We start from the raw sequence: 22,482 nt of genomic DNA, 5'->3' as shown, positions 1-22,482 counted from the left end.
AGAATTAAATGTATTGCAATTCAGCGCAAAATAATGCATAAATACTTAGATATAATAATATTTCAGGTATTAGTCTATAATTAATAAATTATGAGTAACAAGTTAAGTCATATTCAAGTGGTCGGGTTTGAGTTGACATATTAATGAGTTAAACGATATTAGTATGAACTTAATTAGTTTATTTGTAAATGACCCAAATACGACCTGAATGATATGATTAACCTAAGGTCATGTTTGGTTGGGGGTACAAGGTGTTATTATACTATTGGTATAATATAAACTATACCAATAGTGTTTTAATATGGTGTTTTTTTTACATTTTTACTATTGGTATTAATTTATACCTCTATATAATTTATACTTCATATTTGGTATAAAATAGTAACTAATCCCCCTAGGTACAACACTATTTTTATATATATTATTTAATTTTTAATTTTTAATTTCTTATTATACTCTTTATTAATATAATATAATTATTATTATATAATATATTAAATATATTTTATTTAATTTTAATATTTTATTATATATAATCATTTTTAATATAAATATTTTTAAAATAGTTCAATATTTTAATTAAAAAGTATTTATTTATCTTATAAAAATAATTTTATTAATTATTATTTTTTATATTTACTTATATTATAAATAATATTTTTATTTATTTTATTACAATTATTAATCATATTTAAATTAAATAAACATAATTTATCGTTTATATTATAATTAATTTTTATATTTTAATTAAAATTATATTAATTATTAAATAATAGCGATACAATAATTTATAATAATAATAAACAATATTATTTATAATATAAATATATATAAATAATAATAATAATTTCAAATTAATATTTATACAAATTATCCTACATTCTTATAATACATACCAAACACAAAATTATAAATCATATACAATTTATACAATGTCTTATAATTCATACCAAACATCAATAACTTATACAACTTATACTACCCTATATTATTTATACCTAGTTACAATTTATACCCCTATATAACTTATACCCTATATAATTTGTATCACTTACCAAACACTACCTAAATGAACTAGAACTCAACCCAATTATACTTGATATTAATATCAAGTCCCTTTATTTCAGATTAAAATAATATCAACGCTTGTATTGAAAAACCCAAAAATTATCTAAATAAAAAATCTACTTGAAAAAAACTCTTTAATAGAAAATGTTTGAGTAAATAAAAAATTACAAACACAAAATCCTAAAAAAATGTAAACAGATTTGTGGGTATTAAATCAAGCTGAACGGGTGACTTGAACCCAAAAACATGACCCTAGGCTTGTATTTTCATGTCTGGTCAGAAAAATTGGCTTAAAAAAAAGTAGGTGCGAGTTCCACAATTTAAAAATTGAAGGACTCAAATACAAAGGAAGGGGTCGGGGTAGATGTAGACAATAGCTAGCTATAAGATATTCATGCATGTTATTCTCGCCACGTACGTACGTACGTTGTTCTTTCTGTTAAAACAGCAACAACTTGACAAATCTCCTTTTGTTTAGCGGGAATAACGTTGTTTCAGTTATCTCTGTACAATCAATCTTGTCCAAAAGAACATGTAGAAGAAAGAGAGAGAAAGAAAGAACATTAGAGAGAGAGAGAGATGGAGCCAGAGCTAGACGAGAACGAGAAGGAGAAGGAACAGGAACAAGAACAGGAATTAGTAGACAAGAAGGAGAAGCAAAAGGAGAGAAGAGAGAAGAGGCGTCAAGAGATCTCTTTATTTCGCACCATTCCATATTCCGATCATCAAAGGTATATTGTTATTAGAAACAGACCATTTTCAAATGATCTCTTTAAGTATTTTATATAAATTAAGAATCTTGTGAATTGTGATGTATTCCATCTAAAAATTACATAAAGTTATTTATAATCCTTATTGTAATGATTGTTTGCTTGTGGTTATGGATCGATCGAGTTTTGCAAATAGTATCATAAACGAACAATTTCGTACGTATCATATGGTGGGTCACTTCAAAAGTTGCAATAACATGGAAAAACTATATAAAATGTGTATAAGTGTTTGATCATCTTGTTTGCGTCACAAATAAAATTAAATCTAACATGATAAAATGAACGAGACTACATTTTTGCGTGCACAAAAGAGTTAGTGGGTCATTTATGAAGTCGAAAGACTAGATTGAAACCATTATTGAAATGCAAAAGTGTATACAATAAGTGCAATGCTAATAGACTACATCATTAATCTAGGGTTTATACTTTCGCATGTGTTTAGATGGTCTAACAAATAGTATCAAAGTTGACCCAATGACAAAAAAATGTCTTAAGAGACATCTTTTTAATCATGCGAAATTAAAGTACCACATAAGTTACATGTCTAAGTTAGAGATAGTGACTTTTTACATAAAAAAAAACATAAATCATAGAAAATAAAGGCATATAACTTTGGATGATCATGATTAAGAGATTCTCTTCGGATTTAAAACAATCGAATCCAAATTTCAATACATAAAACAAAATGATCTTTTCATACTTTTCTCCTAGTTGTTTATGTTATTTTTTCTATATTCGAGTCTTTTTTTTTCTTTTAGACAAGCATGCCATTTAACTATTATGACCCACTTCGATCAAAGTAAGTTTTAAGTGTGAATGCATCTACGTTTTAAAATTCTTACTACTTGAATTATTTTGAATTCGTATTTTCTCCTAATTAAGATGTTTTTTTTTTATCTAAATTGGCGCTCCTAGATGGTGGTCGGCAGAAACCATTGCTGTTGTAACCGGTGGCAACAGAGGAATCGGATTCGAGATCACACGTTCGTTAGCAACTCACGGTGTAACCGTCATTTTGACATCAAGGGATGTTGTTGTCGGAGAAGAATCTGCCAAGGTTCTACAAGAAGGAGGTCTTAACGTGTTCTTCCATCAACTCGATATTATCGACGAATCATCAATTCAACAATTTACCGAATGGATTAAAGAGAACTACGGTGGTATAGATATTCTGGTAAAAGCATCAACTCATATGTATAAAAAAAACATTTACCATAATGAAAACCCTAAAAAAAAATTCAAGAACAAATATTTTTCGACAGGTTAATAACGCTGGCGTAAATTTCGGTTATGGAACAGAGAATTCCCTCGAATATGCCGAACAAGTTATTGTTACAAATTATTTTGGTACAAAATATATGATTAAAGCTATGCTTCCTTTAATGAGAGCTTCTGCAGCCGGCGCACGTATCGTGAATGTTAGCTCTCGGTTGGGAAGACTTAACGGGAAACGAAACGTGAGTAAGAAAAAATATTCATATTTCATTTTTGTGACAACATTTTGAACGTCGCACAACGTTGTACATGTAGAGAATTGAAGATGCAACTTTGAGGGTACAACTCGAAGATCATGACAATTTATCTGAGGAATTGATTGATAAAACGGTTGCGACATTCTTGGAGCAAGTGAAGGATGGGACATGGAAAACGGGTGGTTGGCCTCATTCGAATACTGATTATGCGGTTGCAAAACTCGCGGTAAATTGTTACACAAGGGTAATGAGTAAAGAACTTGCTACTCGACCAGAAGGTGAAAAGATTTATGTGAATTGTTATTGCCCGGGATGGGTAAGAACTGCCATGACCGGTTGGGCAGGTCACACCACCCCCGAAGAGGGGGCGGATACGGGTGTTTGGCTCGCTTTGCTTCCAGATAAAATCGTAACCGGAAAGTTTTTCGCCGAGAGGCGCGAGGTTAACTTTTAAAGGTATGTGTTATATGTTTTATTTTTATTTTTTTGCTTTTGGTTTGCTTTACCTCATGTTACGTTAATTAAGAGATGAGATACAAAAAAATCATGATTTATTCAATATATATTGTTGTACCAATTCTCATGCAAAAATCTGTTTGCTATTTGTGAAATGGTTAGTTAATGAAAGAGCATCAATTTATAATAATGTTTGTCAAAATTGTAGTGTCTATGTTTATGTAATAAAATATTAATTGTACTCTCCCTTAACCTAATTAGAAACAATCCATTCTTTTTACTTTAAGAATTTAATAGGATGCAACCGTGTATATGATAATTACAGCGGATCAGAACAGGAAGTGAACTTACACTATCACCTTCTATCATTCCGGACTAATTTCAAAAAATCTCTACATGACAATTTATACAATATTCTTTAAAAAATTATATTTTTATATGATAAAATAATAATTTTTATACCTCATATATATATATATATCCCCTTTCCTCGAGTGCCCGCCTGGTTCATTGCTAGATCGAAAGAACGGAATCTCCCCCAATCACTTCATCCGCTCGGCCCGTTTCTTTGAGCCCTACTTCAAGGTTGGTTCAAGGCTCTCCTTTCTAACGTCCAAAACAGGCATAGTACATATTGTGTGTGAGCGAATGAGGTGTGTCCAAATGAGCTTGTCGGATCTGCTGCTTCTCTGGAAAAATCGAGTTAGACAGAAATACAGATTTTCTTTCTTCGGGAGATCGTACGAGACTTTTTAATATATATATATATATATATATATATATATATATATGGTATGATATATATATATATATGGTATGATATATTAAAAATTTATATTAGTATTATAAAACAAATATAAAATTCTTATAAAATATAAAAAATAAATAAATATAATGACAATGTTAAATATTTATTTTGTTTTATTAGTATTTGGGGGTGCGGAGTAGAGTTGTGTATCGTGTCAAAATAGTCATATTCGATTCGAGCAAATTATGTTAGACTCTTACTCGTGTCATATTGTGTCGTAATCCATTCTCATGCATGTCGTATCGTGTTTTGACCCGTTAAAAATATTATGATCCACGATCTATTTCGTGTCGTGCTAATTTGTGTTTACAAACTTATTCGTGTCGTGTTAACACTTTTTTTTAATTTGTGTGTCACTGTCGAGAGTTGTTCATCGTGTCTTGACACAACTCAAAATATTATGACATACAGATCGATTTGTGCCTTGTTAACTCGTGTCGTACTAATTAATTCATGTTTAAATCTATTTATATTGTTGTGTTCATTCGTGTCTATAATAATAATTATTATTATATGTATGATCTTTAAATTTACTTATTTCAACTAACATTTAATTGTCATCTAATTCAAAAATTATTACGTACCAAAGACGAATCTTTTTTATCATCATCCGTTGGCTGCCATTTATCGATGGCATAAAAGATCGTTGACAAGGGTTGGTTCTTTCGCTCGTTATCAGGGCAAGGTTCGGAGCGAGGAAAAGAAGGTTTTTTTCTTCCGCAATCATCGAAAAAGAAAGAAAGGTTTCACGTTGTTATTGCTTTTAGGATAAGACACTTCTTTTATATTTTCAGGTGGTTTCCATTTTGGTAGGAAGCTTGTTTTTGTTTGAATACGTGAAATTAGTTAGATGATATCATATTAGAGTTGTGTATCATCTCTAAAAAATTGTATTTGACTTGGGCAAGTCGTGTTAGGCTCTCTATCGTGTCGTGTTGTAGTCAATTCGCATACGTGTCGTATCATATATTGATTCGCTAAAATATTATGATCCACAGGCTCTTTCGTGTGGTGATAATTCATGTGTACAAGCTTATTCGTTTTGTACTAATTTGTGTGTTGTGTTGTTCCGTCTAACACTGATCATCGTGTTGACTCAATCGTGTTGAGTCAATGCCCGTTTTCATGTGTGTCATGTCGTGTCTTGACCAGTGCCGGACTTGAGATTTCGAGGCCTGAGGTGAGCACAAAATTTGGTGCCCTCAAAACTTAATATTCATACATATATTTTTTATCGATTTAAATATAATAGTATTTGTAACATGAATTCTACAAATAAAATATTATCAAAATAATATTTCATAAGTAAATATTAAAAAAACAAAGAAGATCCAAACAAAATATAAAATTCATGTTCCGAACTAGTAAATAGTCACTTAAATATTACTCGTCTCGCATTTTTTGAAGCGAAAGTATTGATCAAGTTTGCATAATCAACTTTCTCAATAATTTTTTTCTCGATAGATAACATAGCTAACCCATTTAGTCTTTCTTGCGACATAGTTGATCGAAGATAAGTTTTAATCAACTTTAATTTGGAAAAACCCATTTCCGCAGATGCAACAGTAACTGGTATAGTTAACAAAACTCGATATGCGATATAGGAATTTGGATAACAACCATCCATTGTTTTCAAATAATTCAGCAAGATGGAGGATCGACGACGGGCTTGGGTTTTGGGGAAGTGTTTCTTTTTCCAGAATGCTTGTTCTTATTTTGTTTTTTTTCTTTGATTTTGTTGATAAATGAGAATTGTGTGATTCTTTTCTCCAAGTAAGATAATGTTTTTTATTTTTACTTTTTTGGATAGAAATTAAGTCAGTGCTTATCATTGATAGGTTATCAATTATTATTTATGAGCTTTTTAAAAATAAGTCCATGAACATATCATTATATTTTATTTATTTTTGAAAATTTTGGTGCCCCAAAAATATTTGAGCTTGAGGCAATTGTCTCACTTATTATACAACAGGTCCAGGCCTGGTCTTGACCGACTCAAAATATTATGACCGCGGGTCCATTCGTACCCTTTTAATTTATGTCTAGCTAAATCGTGTTTAAATCTATTTATATTGTTTTATTTATTTATATTTATAATAATTATTATTATTATTATAATATATATATATAATTTTCTTATTTATTTATTTTATTAATTTGCCTCTAAATATAATTATCTATCTATTTATTTATTTATAATTATTATTATTATAGGGATAAAAAATATATTTATTATATTAAATTAAAGTGAGAAAAAATCATTATATATATATTATTAGTAAAAATTATAAAATAAGATTATTCATTTATTCATTTAAAAAATTTAAACTAATTTAATAGATTAAATGTGCTAAATATTCTATTTAAAATAATTAATTAATATGTTAAATATGTAAAATTTGTAGCTAGAAATTTTAATATATAATTTCATAAATAATAATTTAAATTTCGTATATTTAAGATGTGTTTATAAAATTTATAAATAAATAATTAAATTAAATTAGTTAAGTGTGTTTAATAGGTTAAGTTAGGTATTTTAAAGTTATTATTTTATCTTTTAAAAATTAATATATTAAATTAGTTAAATATAATAAAATGTAAAATTTTAGATCACACAATTATTATGTATATGATATTTGTTATGATATATAATTAAAAGCAGTATAGATTTTTTTATGAGAAAATATATATTTTTAATTAGATTTTTTATTTAATTAATAAAAAATAATTTACTCTTCTAATTTTATACTGAGACATTTTTTTAATTTATTAAATTCATGCTTAGTTATTTTCTTAATAATACTTATAAATAAAATTAGAGAAATGATTAGGTGAAGGAATTTGGTGAGAGAATGACGTGGTATAATCTTATTGGCTGAAAAAATCAAATAATTTCTCTCTTTTCTCTCTTTTCTCTCTTTTCTCCTACTTTTACATTTTCCAAACAAATGAAGGTGATGTCAAGTCATTTCTTTACCAAATTTCCTCACCAAATTCCCTCTATATCACTCCTCTATTCTCATAAAATTATAATTTATTTATAAGGATACTATTATTTATAATATTTTTATAATCTTGTTATTTTATATAATTAGAAATACTTAAATATTATTTCAGGAGAAAATATAGTCTCTTTTTATTTGAGATTTTTAGAATAAATATTAATTTTTTAAATTAGATTTTTATTTAATTAATAAAATTAATTTAATATTTTTATTAGAATAATTTATTAATCCTATTATTTTATATAATTAGAAACAGTTAGATATATTTTGGATGAAAGTATCTCTTTTTATTGGAATTTTTTAGAATAAATATTATATTTATTAATAGATTTTTACTTAATTCTTTTTTAATAAAGTTTCTTATTAACTTTTATTATTTTAGAGTGATTTTTTAAAATTATTTTTGAATGATTTCAAGTAAATAATTAAAAATAAATGAGTAAATTAATAAAAATAATGTAAAATAAGGGAAAGAGTAATTAGGAAATTTTTTATTCTTATAATTTATTTTTTATGTTTGTATAATGTATTTTATTTTTATTTTTATTATTTAGGTTAATATTTTTTTTATTATTTAGTATATTTAATTTTAATTATATATATTTGTAAGCATTAAAAATCTATATACTCAATTTATAAATTTATAAATAATTATTTTAATTATTTTTAATAAATAAAATTAAAATAATTATGTCGGAGATCATTTCTACTAAGCCTAGAATCGGAATAACAGCCAAAACACCATAAGTGGTGTTTGACTGATTCAAACCCACTTGGTTGATCAACCGACTTCGGAAAGTTCTTTCCTTGATAATTCCAAAGCTAATAGATAACATCTCAAACCCTCAATCAAAAGTTTCAAAAAATTCGTCATTAAAGCTTCAAGCTTATTTTTTTTTTTTAATTTTCGAGTAAGACCTTAAAGTTTGGATCCAGGCATCCAGAAAGCTTTCTTAAGTTTTAAGGAGTATTCTCCAACACTTGGTAATCTTCTAATCATCCTTTAATTCATATTTCTAATTTGAAATTAAAATTTATATATTTCAATTTTCATAAGCTTGTCTACTTCCTAGTTGTTGAATTTTTTTTATTGGAAAACAATCATATGATCATTTACAAGCTTTCTGTGAAAGCTACGATCGACCAATCGATCTTAAACAAAAAAAACCCAAATTTGAATTTGGAAAAACTTAAAAACAAATTTTATGTTCTTAGGCTAATCCTCAATAATAGCAGCTTAAAAAGCTTACCAACATGTTTCTAATGATGTTGGGCACCTATTTGAATCATGTATGATCCATTTAGATCGTGTTTGATCAAAATCAAAATTTTCAAAATAAATGAAAATTTTAAATTCTCAATTGTCCATATGAGCACTCAGTGTTCATGTTTCGCTACCAATCAATCATATGAAATATAAGGAAGTTATTGGCAAGCTCCTTACACTTCATTACAACTTAAAACCAAAAACCTGATTTTGGTCCCTAAACAGTTTTGATGAAATTAAACATCATCCAGGTTGAATCGAACCTTGAGATGATGTTCATAATATTTTTAGGAGCTTTATGAAGCTACCCAGACCCTTGAATTAAAGAATCCAAGTCTTCATCAAAATTGCAAAACCTTCAATTTTGATATTCTTAAGGACCGACAGGTCCAACCAAGACCATGAGATCTAAGGATCTTTGGTCAAGACCGAGAGGTCCGATCGAGAAAATTCGACTAGGACCGAGAGGTCCGACTAAGGCTTTTCAGCCAGGAGTGAGAGGTCTAACCGAAGATTTTTACATCCGACCGAGAAATCAAACCCAGGACCGAGGACTCTCACACCCGACCGAGAACTCTCGAATCGATGACTCACACTTAGGACCGAGGCGTCTGACCGAGAATTCTGGCACCCGACCGAGAATTTTAGTCAAGGATCGAGAGGCCTTAGCACTCCGACCGAGAATCATAAGCCATGGTCGATGGAGACTTGACCTAGGATTGAGGGCTTTCTAGCCCGACCGATAAAAACGAACCCATTACGGAGGACAGTAGTCTTAAGGCCCGTTTGTTTAAATTTCAAAATTTAAAATTATTTTTATAATTTTGGAAACCCAAATTCATTTTCTAAAAATCCCAAAAATAGAATATGATTTCAAAATATTTTTGGAATATTTGCACAAAAAAATATTTCGATAAAGGCTCGTTTGAGATTTATTTTTAAACTTTAATGCCTTCTAAACATATTCAAATATTTTTCTCCCTAGTCAACGTCATCAGTAACATGAATTGGCATTTAAATATTTTTGTTATAATTTTTAAATACACAAAAACATGTGCATGTCTAGGACCAAAAGAATAATTGGTTAAATAAAACGTTATTCAACCAATTTTCAAAAGCCAAGACTGTTTTTAAAACGGGTACGGAGGATGAAGCGTCAAAGCCATTTCCTAAGTATCACCAAACTTCGAACTAAAACGAAACTCTAGTGAAAAATATGTTTGCACGCGAACACATTTTATTGATTTTAAAATTAATTGGTGACTCTGTTTCAAATAAATAATATTTTTAATTAATTTAACACAAATTTTCAAAAAACAAATTTTAGTTTGATTATATCAAATCTGAAGATTATTTAAGCTTGAACCCAAATTATTTATTTTCATAAATAATTTCAAAAGTTGTAAAAAATTATTTAAAATCTTTTAAAATAATATTTTATTTTAAAAATATTCTTGACACGCAAACTGATGTTGAAATTCTCGAAACTCGAATTTTTCTGATACCAATGATTTTATAAGGTTACAATATTATATTAAAAAAAATTAATTAAAATGTAATGTGATAGATTTAGAGAAATGTGAGTAATTAGAGAATGGTGACGAAAATGTTAATAGTTTGGGAAATAAAATAGAAAAGTTAGATAGAAATTTAATGAATTTAAAGTTGACATATGTGATGTTATGTTTATGTCATATGACTGGTTGTATTAATGACGTTATGTGTGTAGACTCGTGCATGTCGTGTTGTGTCTGTGTTTATGTTGTGATGACTCGTTATCGTGTCTAACCTATGATCCGAGTGAGGTATATTATATTGTATCGTGTTGTACCAATATTATGTTGGTTTGTATTGACCCAACCCATTGTTCAGCTGTAGTGCAAAGTCGAGTAAGAGACACAAATACAATTATGCCCCATTCCTAATCAACTAATGGTCAAATCGAAAAAAATTGCCTCAAACAGGATAATTTGAATAGAAAATCCTAGGACAATATAATTGTCATCATTACAATGTCCCTCAATTTTAATTTTAAAATGTTGTTAATGAGAATCAAACTCGAGACATTTAATTTTTAAATAAGACTCATTTAATATTATATCTTTTTATAAAACACATGTTTTTAATATCATTATTTATTTGGTTAATAGTTACAATTTTATTTTTTTTAAACAATTTATAAAACAGACCAATTTTTGTAAAAAAAATGTTAACTTATGAAATAGTTTAGTTATAGGGATTCACTTTGAAGGGATCCCTAAATTCCAGTCTCTGTAACGACCTTTATCCCAAGAAAATTGATGAACACTATCCTTTGAATAGCTTTAGAAGCCAGAGATTCCTTCTAAAAAAATATTTTATTTTTACTTAAAAGGCATTCTTACTCTCAATTTGCTTAAAAGAAAATGATTTTCTCTTGCTAACAGATGCAAAGATGCCGTCTCTATTTTCAAGACGAAGAAACAGCCAATTATATTTCTCTTTCATTGTCCTATGGGTCAAGCCTCCTAATATTAACCTTAAAACTCCTAATATTAACATTAGAACTTTTGGATGTATTCGAGAGGGGTCATTAGCAATGAATAGAAATGCATCTCATTTATAGGAAAAAATTTCAAAGAAAGAGTTTTGTGACCGATAAGATTACAAGTTTTATTCTTCTAACTTTTACATCAACCAAGAAAAAGAGGATATGCACAAACGAGGATTATCTCGAGTTTATCAAAATCTAACTTTATTGTATTTTTATTTTTTTTACCCATTTTTTTCTGTGATTTTTTTCTGTGATTTTTTTCATTTCAATCTCGATTTCCATAAAAAGTTTTAACATTTTTTCAAAAAAAAAAAAATGGGTTCTTAAAATGAACCGGTCCGTCATTTCGGGTCACCAAGATACCTTATTTTTCAAGGCATGTTCAGATGACCTAAAATCCATCGATACATGTGATATCTTCAAAAAGACCACTTGAATTACACTAAGTTCAACCGAACTCAAATCAAGATTTCTATGACATGATCAATTTACCCCTAAAAAACTACAAAAGCCCATAATATCCCTGCAGGAATGCTAATGGATCCAATCTTTACATATTTACTGATAATGAGCTTCTTCATTACAACAGACATACAACACATTCAAAAGAATACAATGTCCTTATTAGAGAACCAATAACTATACATAGTACATACATTCTACCAGGGTTTGAGGTCAGCAACAGGGCCTGCCGTCCAGTTCAACAATTTATGCCCCAGTTTCAAGAAAACGCCTTGATCATGTGGCAATTTTCGAGCAAGCCCATTCAAAATCTGATGAAAAGCATCCCCCGGCTGGTCTGGTTGTGGAAACAACATAGCCTGTTTCATCGAAGGGTTAGCAAGCAATCTTTGCTTTCTAAGAATTACCTCAGTAGGGATTGAAGTTAGGATGGTGTCTAGATTAGGCACATCTTTCTCATCCAAAAACACGCCTATTTCTTCCCATGGAATGGCATCAGCAAAAGGTAAGACTATATCGTCTGCTATTATAACCGGGATGCAACCAAAGACCACAGCCTCAACTAGCCTCGGACTCCATGGGGCCCACCCGAGTGGACACAAACAAAAAATGGCTCGTTGCATGTCTTCGTAGTAAGTTGTGGGATGTTCTGTTGAGATGTCAAAAAGAGGATTGTTTTTGAAGTTTTCCCAAACTGAAGCTCGGGCACCCCTGTGAAATTTGTAGATATAGATACAAAATAATAAATAAAGTTCTGAATCTGTTTAGCAATTTTGTATTTGGTAATGAATCCAGATATAGAAGTCTAAGTTTATGATCTCATCTGGACGTGGAGCAATGAAATAATTGACAGAAAAAAGTGCTTTCAAATAAGTTAACGGATTCTCATCTAGATCCATCAAGTGTTTTCGGATGGGTCCAATTGGTTTGTATTTGGATCCGTTTTTAGATTAAAAGAAAACAATTTATTTTTATATTTTTTTGGAATTGTCTCAGATTAAATGGATCATGATACAAGAATAATAAGTGTTTCAAAATGGGGTAGTATACCTTGCATAGTAACCGCCTTCAGGATCATTTCCTACATCGTAAAACAATCCTCGGAAGTAGACGAAAATGGAGCGGGGAATATCGGGAGGGATGAGATGGGATTGCATTTTCTGAGGAGGGGCATATGGAGGAATTGTTATTGATCCATCTTTTAGGCAAAAATGATTCCGCTGCCCAAAAGTCTGAACCAATGTAGCACGTCGTAGTAATGGAAGTATTCCCCTTTCAATGGCTTTTTCTTCCTACAACAATAACAAGGATTTGAACACGATTCTCAAACTATTACTACACTACAAACAATGATGAAGATACACCACGTGATAATTGCATTATAATGCTTTTTTGTTATAAAAACTTTTCTTTTTTGAAAAAGGTCACAAGGGTTCGAAATCACTACTTTATGGCCATGAATTTTACGTGCTTTAACACTGAGCGAGACTTCAAAAACATTATTTCTATAAGATTTTGTCTCTAGATTCAAATACAAAATATTTGGAATTAAAAAAATTATTAGTTATTACCATCTGAATTCATATACAAAAACAAGAAAAAATATTTCCAAATAAGGCCAAAATGCCAGTCCATTCCAATCGCATATATTACCATGAATAAAACCGTTAACAACCCATTGCCATACATCCACTTAAATCTAATGCGTTAAATGAGAATCAAATCTAATACCTCAATGGCTAATACTTTTTATGTTCTTAGTACCTAACCTACTAATTTCAAACCAGACACTTACATTGAAGGCTAACTAAGCAATCATATTTATCCTACTTTCTCATATCAAATCTAAAGTTAAAGGGAAAACAATTAAACATACCTGGTAGTGAAAACATGCCCCGAAATCATGGGGCACTATGAAGAAGTGATCAGCACCTTCGGTCCTATTCCAGTATGGCCAATTAGATGATATAAGTTGTATAGCGCTCCTCATCATTCGAGGTGATTTGAATGGTAAAGGAAGGCCGTTTGGTGTGAGGTCACAAGTGGTGTATACAGGGGCATAGAACCAATCAGCTTCTGCAGGATTGAGGGTTCTAACTGGGCTAGATAATAGAAACCTATGCATGTAGATCTCTGCAGCAAACATGTGAGTGAGACATCTTGGATCTTTCTGCAGAATCTTCTTGTTGTATTTGCTTGGTAATTCGTAAACAAAAACTTTCAATCTTCCAACTGGATCATCATCTAATACATCTCCTGCACTACCTGTTTCAATTCATTCAAATAATGGGTTATACAACAAAATTATGGATTTTAAAAAAGCATACTTCAACTCCAAATTTTACAGTCTTAGGGCTAACCAATTTGGCATTGCTTGATGATTGGTTGAGGAAATGCTTTCAATGTGGATTATTGAAAAAGTTTCATAAACCTCAACAAATCAATTAAGTACCATTATTTTTACGTTTTATATCATTTTTAAAATAACAAATGAGATTGATGATTTGGAGCAACTAAGGTTTTGAACTGACAAGATGATTCAACCATTTTTGTAGCCTTTGTATTTACTTCGAATAATGTATGAAGGATTCAACCTTTTCCAAGTGAAATGGCTATTATCTTGTAAAATGGCCTTTTGGTTCATTTTATTATTTATGAAAGTTTACATTTTGACCAATTTAAGCAGAGGGTATTTTGGTCATTTGACCCAAATAATCTACTTTCTCATCAAACAATATTGTTTAAAAAAATCCAGATCAAACAAGTATATTTGAATAAACTAGATGAGCTACATAACCAACAATACACAACTAGGATAACTCAAGTCGTGACTAAGAGATCAAAGATCACAGGTTCGATTTCCACGAAAAAAATCCTTATGTTGAAGTGGAGTCGAATCAAGGTTATAGGTCAAATATCAATAAGGTCAAATATCAATAAATTCAAAAATCACAATTTCTCAATCTTCATACTAAAAAATTGAGTCTTCTTCCACCACTAACTCTTAATCCACTTGAGAACTCTCATCACTTCTTACCCTATTTAGGCTTTTCGATCATATCCCAATGAAATCATTATCATTGAATTAAGACTTGTGAGATTAAATTATAATTTAAAGAATAATGATTACCCATTTCTACAACTAAATAAGCAAGGTGATCCAGATCTTTCATTTTCCAATTAGATTACTCTTCTTAGTTGAATTAAACAATAATGAAAGCATATAATTCACTTCCATAAAGACAGCACAATAAGATCACAAAAGAATAAGGAAAATTTTCACATAAACCAGCATATAAACTTAGCAAAGATACCACACCTGATATTCGTTCAGTTCGTTGACCATCAATACTCAAGATTAGATGGAGAAACCCAAGTAAAACCAAGCTCCAATTACACATATTTCAGTTTATCTCTCTCAGATCTACTAAAATCCCGTAAGATGGCTACAGATCATGAAGCAAAGAGAAAGCAGGGAAGGTGTTCGATGAAATGCCCCAATAGAAAACAAAAAGGAGCACGGGCATTGTTTGTTTAATTGAGAAAGGTGGAGGTAGTAGAGATAGGTGGATGGTCTTAGAGAGTCGTTGTTGGGAGAGAAAGAGAGAGTTTACTTGCGATTGGAGTTTCTATCAGGGCGGAAAAGAAAGAGACAGCTCCCATTAATAGTTCATGAGAAATTGCTTCAAGGAACGGCGTTGAAGAACAAATTGTTTATAAGAACAGAGAAAGGAGAGAGAGAGAGAGAGAGAGAGAGAGAGAGAGAGAGTTTCAGTTTGATAGCACGTCGCCATCTGAAGGACCTGGCCATGCCCGAGCTTTAACCTCCGTTTCTTATTATATTTCAAATTTATGTATGAATGAAAGATGAAGAAAACTTTATTTCTTAATAATATATATTACACAAATTTGACTTAGCAAGACGTTTAGTTAAATCAAATTTTTTTTTCACAAATTCTTGTAATTTAAATAATATTTTTAGTATTTAGTATATGTAATTTAAATAATAAATTGGTGAACTTCTCGTCTCGTTATCTTACACTTTCATTTTTGTCAAATCAAAAATAACAAACATTATCAATCTCTTTGTTACCGTCACTTTAGCTCATCAATACTCGATCGAACTTTCATCATCTCGTGACCTTAAAACACTCAGATTGACCAATCATCTCATTCCACATTTATCTACCAATTCAAATCGGACTTCTCATCTCGTGTCCTTAACTTTCTTTTCGGTCAAACAACTAATTTTCTCGCATATTTTAACCACCAATATCAATTTCTTTCTCAATCGACCTCTATCTCTTTATTTTACTTTCACTTCGACTAATAAAAAATCATCTAATTCCATATTTGTTTATCAATCACAATCGACATTTATTCTCTCGAAGACCTTACTTTAACTTCATCAAACAACTCATCTTCTCACATATTTTATAATATACAAGCCAATATACTTTATCTTACTTTCACTTGGACTAATTAACCATCTCATTCCACATTTATCCACAAATTCACAATCGACCTCTCATCTCGAGATATTGTTTTCACTTCGTCAAACAACTCATCTTCTAACATATTTTACAATATATATAACCCGACCTTCTTATCCTCAATTCGGCTAACCATCCATCTCATTCCACATTTATCCATCCTAATAATCGACCTCTTATATGTGACATTACACTATCACTTCAGTCAAATCAACAATCTCCAACATCACCAAACTCTTTTACTCTTCACTTTGGTCATCAATCCCCAATTGACCTCTTATCTCGCGACTAGGGATAGCAATGGGGCAGTTCGGGGTGGGGAATGCATTTACCATCTCCGCACCGTTTTAATTTCGGGGATTTTTTTAATACCATCCCTGCCCCATTCGGTTTTTTTCAGTTTTGGGGAATCCCGCGGGGCACCGTTAATAATTATTGTTTTATAATAAATAAAAATGATATAATAAAATTATATAAACGAATTTTTTAATATAATATATATGATAATATATTAAAATTTTATATTATTATAATGAGATAATCTTAGTACTCTTATAAAATATAATGAATAAAAAAATATATTGATGATTTAATATATTTAATTATGTTTTTGGTGTTTGAGGCAGAATCGGGTAAAATCGGAGTGGGTCGGGGCGGGGTACACAAATATCATCCATTCCCCATCCCCTTTCAGTTTCGGGGTAAAATCGTTCCAAACGGGACAATTCGGTTCGGTTTTCGCGGGGCGGTTTAAAATGTCATCCCTACTCGCGACCCATCTCCTCACATATTTTATAATATACAACCAGACTTTTTTATCCTCATTTTGGATAACTAACCATCTCATTCCACATCTATCCACACCCTAATCAAACTCTCATATTGTGTGACCTTACACAATTTTATTCGATCAAATCAACCATCTCCAATGTTACCAATCTTTTTTACCCTCACTTTGACCCACCAATCCTTCAATCGACCTCTTATAGTGTGACCTTACTTAGATTAAGGAAAACCATTTCATTCCATATTTTTATCCCACTAATCTAAATCGACCTCTCATCTCGAGACTTTAACTTTCATTTCAGTCAAACAATTTATCTCCTCACATATTTTACAATAAATAACCTGACTTATTTATCCTCACTCTGACTCACTAGCCCATCTCATTTCACATTTATCCACCCTAATCGGACATCTCATACAGTGGCCTTAATCTTTTACTTTGGTATATTGCCAATCTCTTTTACCCTCACTTTGGCCCACCAATCCCCAATTGACCTCTCATCGTATGGCATACTAACCACATCTCCTTTAATATTGTGAATGTCATTTACCCAACCACCAATTTCATCGCATATTTTAATCATTCATCTCAAATCAACCATCTACAACATCACCAATCTCTTTTACTCTTCACTTTGGTCATCAATCCACAATTGACCTCTTATCTCGTGACTCATCTCCTCACATATTTTATAATATACAATCAGACTTTTTATCCTCACTTCGAATAATTAACCATATTATTCCACATTTATCCACACCCTAATTAAACTCTCATATTATGTGACCTTACACAATTTCATTTCGGTCAAATCAATCATCTTCAACGTTACCAATCTCTTTTACCCTCACTTTGAACCATCAATCCCTCAATCGATCTCTTATAGCGTGACCTTACTTACTTAGATTAACCAAAATCATCTCATTCCTCATTGTTATCTCACTAATCTAAATCGACCTCTAATCTCGAGACTTTATTTTCATTTCGGCCAAACAATTCATCTATCCACATATTTTACAACAAACAATATGATTTATTTATCCTCACTTTGACTGACTAGCCCGTCTCATTTCATATTTATTCACTCTAATCGGACATCTCATACCGTGACCTTAAACTTTCACTTTAGTATTAGTAGGGATGGCAATGGGGCAATTCGAGACAGGGAATGCATTTACCATCCCGTCCTATTTTTATTTTGGGGATTTTTTTAATATCATCCCCGCCCCGTTTAGTTTTAGAGAATCCCCTCGGGAACCTTTAATAAAATATTTTAAAAAAATAAAACAATTATACAATAAAATTATATAAACGAATTTTTTAATATAATATATATTATAAAATATTAAAATTTTACATTATAATAAAGAAATAAACGTACGACTCTTATAAAATATAATGAATAAATAAATATATTGGTGATTTAATATATTTAATTATGTTTATAGTGTTTAGGGCAGAATCGGGGTGAGATCGGGACAGAGGACACAAATACCATCTTACATCATCCCCGTTCGGTTTTAGAGAATAAATGTCCCAGATGGGGCAATTTGGCGGTTTTCGCAGGGCGGTTTAAAATTATCATCCTTATATATTACCAATCTCTTTTACCCTTACTTTGGACACCAATCCTCAATCGACCTCTCATCGTGTGGCATACTAACCATCTCCTTCAATGTTGTAAATGTCATTTATCCAAACACTAATTTTATCGCATATTTTGATCATTCATCCCAATCGACCTCTGATTTTGTGAATGTCATTTATCCGTCCACCAATTTCATCGCAAATTTTAATCAATATCATTCGCATCCTCCTCACTTCGATAAACCAACGTTTTTATTTCACATATTAACCATTAATGTTCTTAATAATTTAAAAATTGTGCCTAACAGGATTTGAATCATGATCCATTATGTAGCATTAACACTTCAACCATTATACCACTTAAGATTGTTGATTTATATTTATAATTTTGTGTATGCATATATAATTTATATGACTAACAATTAAAAAAAATACTATTAATGTTGATTTTTTATGGTTGTTGTAAATAAATTTTAAATTATTAATTTTATTTATTTAGATTTATTATTAAAATAAAGAAATTTGTCAATCTTTTAAATAATTAACTAAATTCTCTTTCTCAAAATATATATATATATATATAAATAATTAAAGGGTTTGTTAAAGGGTTTTACTTATTTTGTTTGATTACAAGTTCGAAACATACATATATCAATTTTAATTTAATTTTTAACCAATTTAAATTATGGGTGGGTCAATCCACAATCCGACACAAGTATCCATTTACTCTCACATATATATCCAAATTAACTACAACTCTCTCAGCAATCCGAACACTTTGAAATTAAACATTATATATATATATATATATTAGTTAGTTAAAAAATAAACTTATATTATTAAGACTCACTTTTATTAATTTGGTGTTAATTTAAAATATAAAGTCTTATTAGCCTATTTAGTTAAATGTTTGAGTTATTTTGTTAGGTTGGAAATTCGACAGGTCAACCCATAATCCGACACAAGTATCCATTTATTCTCACATATATATTCAAATTAATTACTGCTCTCGACCCGACAATTCGGACTCTTTAAAATTAAGCATTATTATATATATATATATTAAAAAAAAATTGACACCTTGTGATTGGTTTGTCCAACTTATTTTACTCATCACTCATTGTTATTAAATTAAACTAGTTTGTATTTTGAATTATCTTAAAAAAAATATATAAGTGATTGAATCTTCTCTATTATAATTTTAATTTTATAAATTTATCATGTTATTTAATATCTAAATTCTTATTTAATTATTTTGATTTTTTATATGTTATATTGTATTATTTATAAATTAATATTTTATATATAACTCATTATTTGAATTAATTAGAATTAATTTTTATCAATATAATGTTATAGTAAATAATGTGTAGAAGATTTTCTTTTAATTAATTTGAAAAAAAAATAATTATAAAAAAGTAATATAATATAAATTAAGTGATTCAAAAAACTAATTTTCATACTAAATGTTAAAACAAATACTCTAGTTTAAACTTTAATCTTTAAAATAATTTTATATGAAATGTAATAAATCACACTTTAATGATCCAAATAATACTATACAATATAATAAAGAAAATAATTTTATACTCAATAATAAAAAATATTTAAAATTTACTTTCAATCTTATTTTAATGAAAATGTGATTGTTACATAATTAAAAGGTTAAAATTCATTTGAGATCCTCTGCTACCATATTAGCCTACTACCCATGTTGCATCTCACAAAGAGAGGGGCAATATGGTAAATAAATGAAACAGTGTTTCATTTATTTACCATATTGCCCCTCTCTTTGTGAGATGCAACATGGGTAGCAGGCTAATATGGTAGCAGAGGATCCCTTCACGTTAAAATTAAAATATTATTTGAGAAACTTGTTGGAATGGAATTGGGACAATTATTTGAGAAACATTGTTGTAAAAAGACATTGAAATTGTTGAACATGTCTTTTATCTCATTGAATTTAATACAAAATTTAAGAAATTTTTGGTATCTCTCCATGTTTGTTTGTTTGGCATGTTAGAATCAAAATATTAAATAATCCAATGGTTTTTTTTTTTTTAAATATTTGTTGACATATTTGAAAAAATTTATTTTCCATCTGAAAAAATGTTTGAATTTTTTTTATTTGCACATAAATCCAGATCCTAAAAATACGAGATTAGCAGAAATTGAGAGAAACCAGCTATGAAAACACTTATAATCATTGATGTATGACCACTTTAGCCACCCAATTTTTATTTAATACTAAATTCAATAATATTTTAAAATTAATAATTCAGTTGTTTTTTTTTGCTAAATAATAATATTAAATCTTATTTTTATTGAACAACAACAACATAATATATATACACATTAAAATAAACAACTTATAAATTAGAATATATATTTAGAAAAAATATGTTTAATATTTAAAAAATAATATATATAATATATAAATTTATTATTGTATATATTTATAAAAATAATTAGTATTTATATATTGTGTTAAATGAGTTAATTTTAAATATTTATTATGTTAAATTAAAATATTATTATAGTGGTTGACATCTTATTAAATAATTATTAACCAAAAAATAATTAAATTATTATTTAAAAATAAATTTTAATATAACAAAAATTGATAATTTTCTTAAAATATGTAAAAAAAATATAAAATATTATTTTACAATTAACAGAAAATAATTTTTAAAAACTAAATAACTTAAACATAATTTTAGACTTTAAATAATATAAATTTACAAAAAGTTATAATTTAATTAAAATAATCCACTAACCACACATTTTTGTTAAGGTTATTAAAAACAAATTATTTGAATTCAATAACAATGAATTAAGTGGTGTCTACTAATCTTTACTTAAACCGAAATTATGACCATCAATGAAATTTTATCTTTGGATGGTTAGTAAAAAATGGCTGAAAAAGTTCTGTATAATTATAATTAACAATTTACAATTATAGTCAAAATAGTAAAATTATATAAACTAGCATGTATCCCGTGCATAATATTAAAAATCGTGAAAAAAATATTACGATAAAATTTTTATGGGCGAGTCAACTCATAATCCGACCCAAGTATCCATTTACTTTCACATATATCCAAATTAACCACAGCTCTCGACCCGGCAATCCGGACACTTTAAAAATTAAGCATCATTATATATATAAATTAGTTAGTTAAAAAGTTGAATTTATATTGTTAAAATATCACACGTTTATCAAATTTTGGGTTGAATTTAAAATATAAAGTTTTATTAGTCTAGTTGGTTAAAAAGTTGTATTTGTTTTGTTAGGTTGCAAGTTCGAACCATACCTATAACATTTTTAATTTTATTTTTAACCGTTTTAAGTTTATGGGCGGGTAAACCCACAATCCGACCAAAGTATCCATTTACTCTCACATATATCCAAATTAACCACAGCTCTCGACCCGACAATCCAGACACTTTAAAAATTAAGCATCATTATATATATATATAGATAATTAGAGAATAGCTATAAAATAGTCTAAGATTAATTACAAAAACTTTTCTTAGAAAAATTCAAGATCTAACACCATTATCTTTTCCTCTAAAAAATAGATGGACTCAATAAATAGTTATCAAAACAATTCAATAATATGAGCAAGTGACATCAAAGACTAAGAGTATTATTCGAATATAAAAATAAATTTGAAACGAGAAATCCGATCGGCCTAAATAAAATGTTGCATGGACCAAAGAATAACACCAATCCAAATTTAAGTAATGCAAAATATAACACCAACCCATATC

The 22,482-nt window shown here is 29.1% G+C and overlaps 2 protein-coding genes across 2 annotated transcripts; one reads left to right on the top strand and one right to left on the bottom strand.

Annotated features, from left to right (window-relative positions):
* The first annotated feature begins 1,647 nt into the window (after positions 1-1,647).
* Positions 1,648-3,808, top strand: LOC124944876 (carbonyl reductase [NADPH] 1-like). Its single transcript, XM_047485223.1, has 4 exons — positions 1,648-1,799; positions 2,754-3,012; positions 3,101-3,295; positions 3,369-3,808. The coding sequence occupies exons 1-4, from the start codon at positions 1,648-1,650 to the stop codon at positions 3,762-3,764; spliced, it is 1,002 nt and encodes a 333-aa protein (XP_047341179.1). The 3' UTR covers positions 3,765-3,808.
* Positions 3,809-11,875: 8,067 nt separating this feature from the next.
* On the bottom strand, positions 11,876-15,679 carry LOC124945436 (probable beta-1,4-xylosyltransferase IRX10L). Its single transcript, XM_047485878.1, has 4 exons — positions 15,161-15,679; positions 13,718-14,106; positions 12,892-13,133; positions 11,876-12,552 (listed from the first exon to the last, which is right to left on the bottom strand). The coding sequence occupies exons 1-4, from the start codon at positions 15,240-15,242 to the stop codon at positions 12,039-12,041; spliced, it is 1,227 nt and encodes a 408-aa protein (XP_047341834.1). The 5' UTR covers positions 15,243-15,679; the 3' UTR covers positions 11,876-12,038.
* Positions 15,680-22,482: the final 6,803 nt, after the last annotated feature.

This window comes from Impatiens glandulifera, chromosome 7, assembly GCF_907164915.1.
Source record: "Impatiens glandulifera chromosome 7, dImpGla2.1, whole genome shotgun sequence".
Taxonomy (NCBI): Eukaryota; Viridiplantae; Streptophyta; class Magnoliopsida; order Ericales; family Balsaminaceae; genus Impatiens; species Impatiens glandulifera.
Note: the sequence above shows the minus strand (reverse complement) of the source record. Positions and strands in the feature narration are given on the sequence as shown.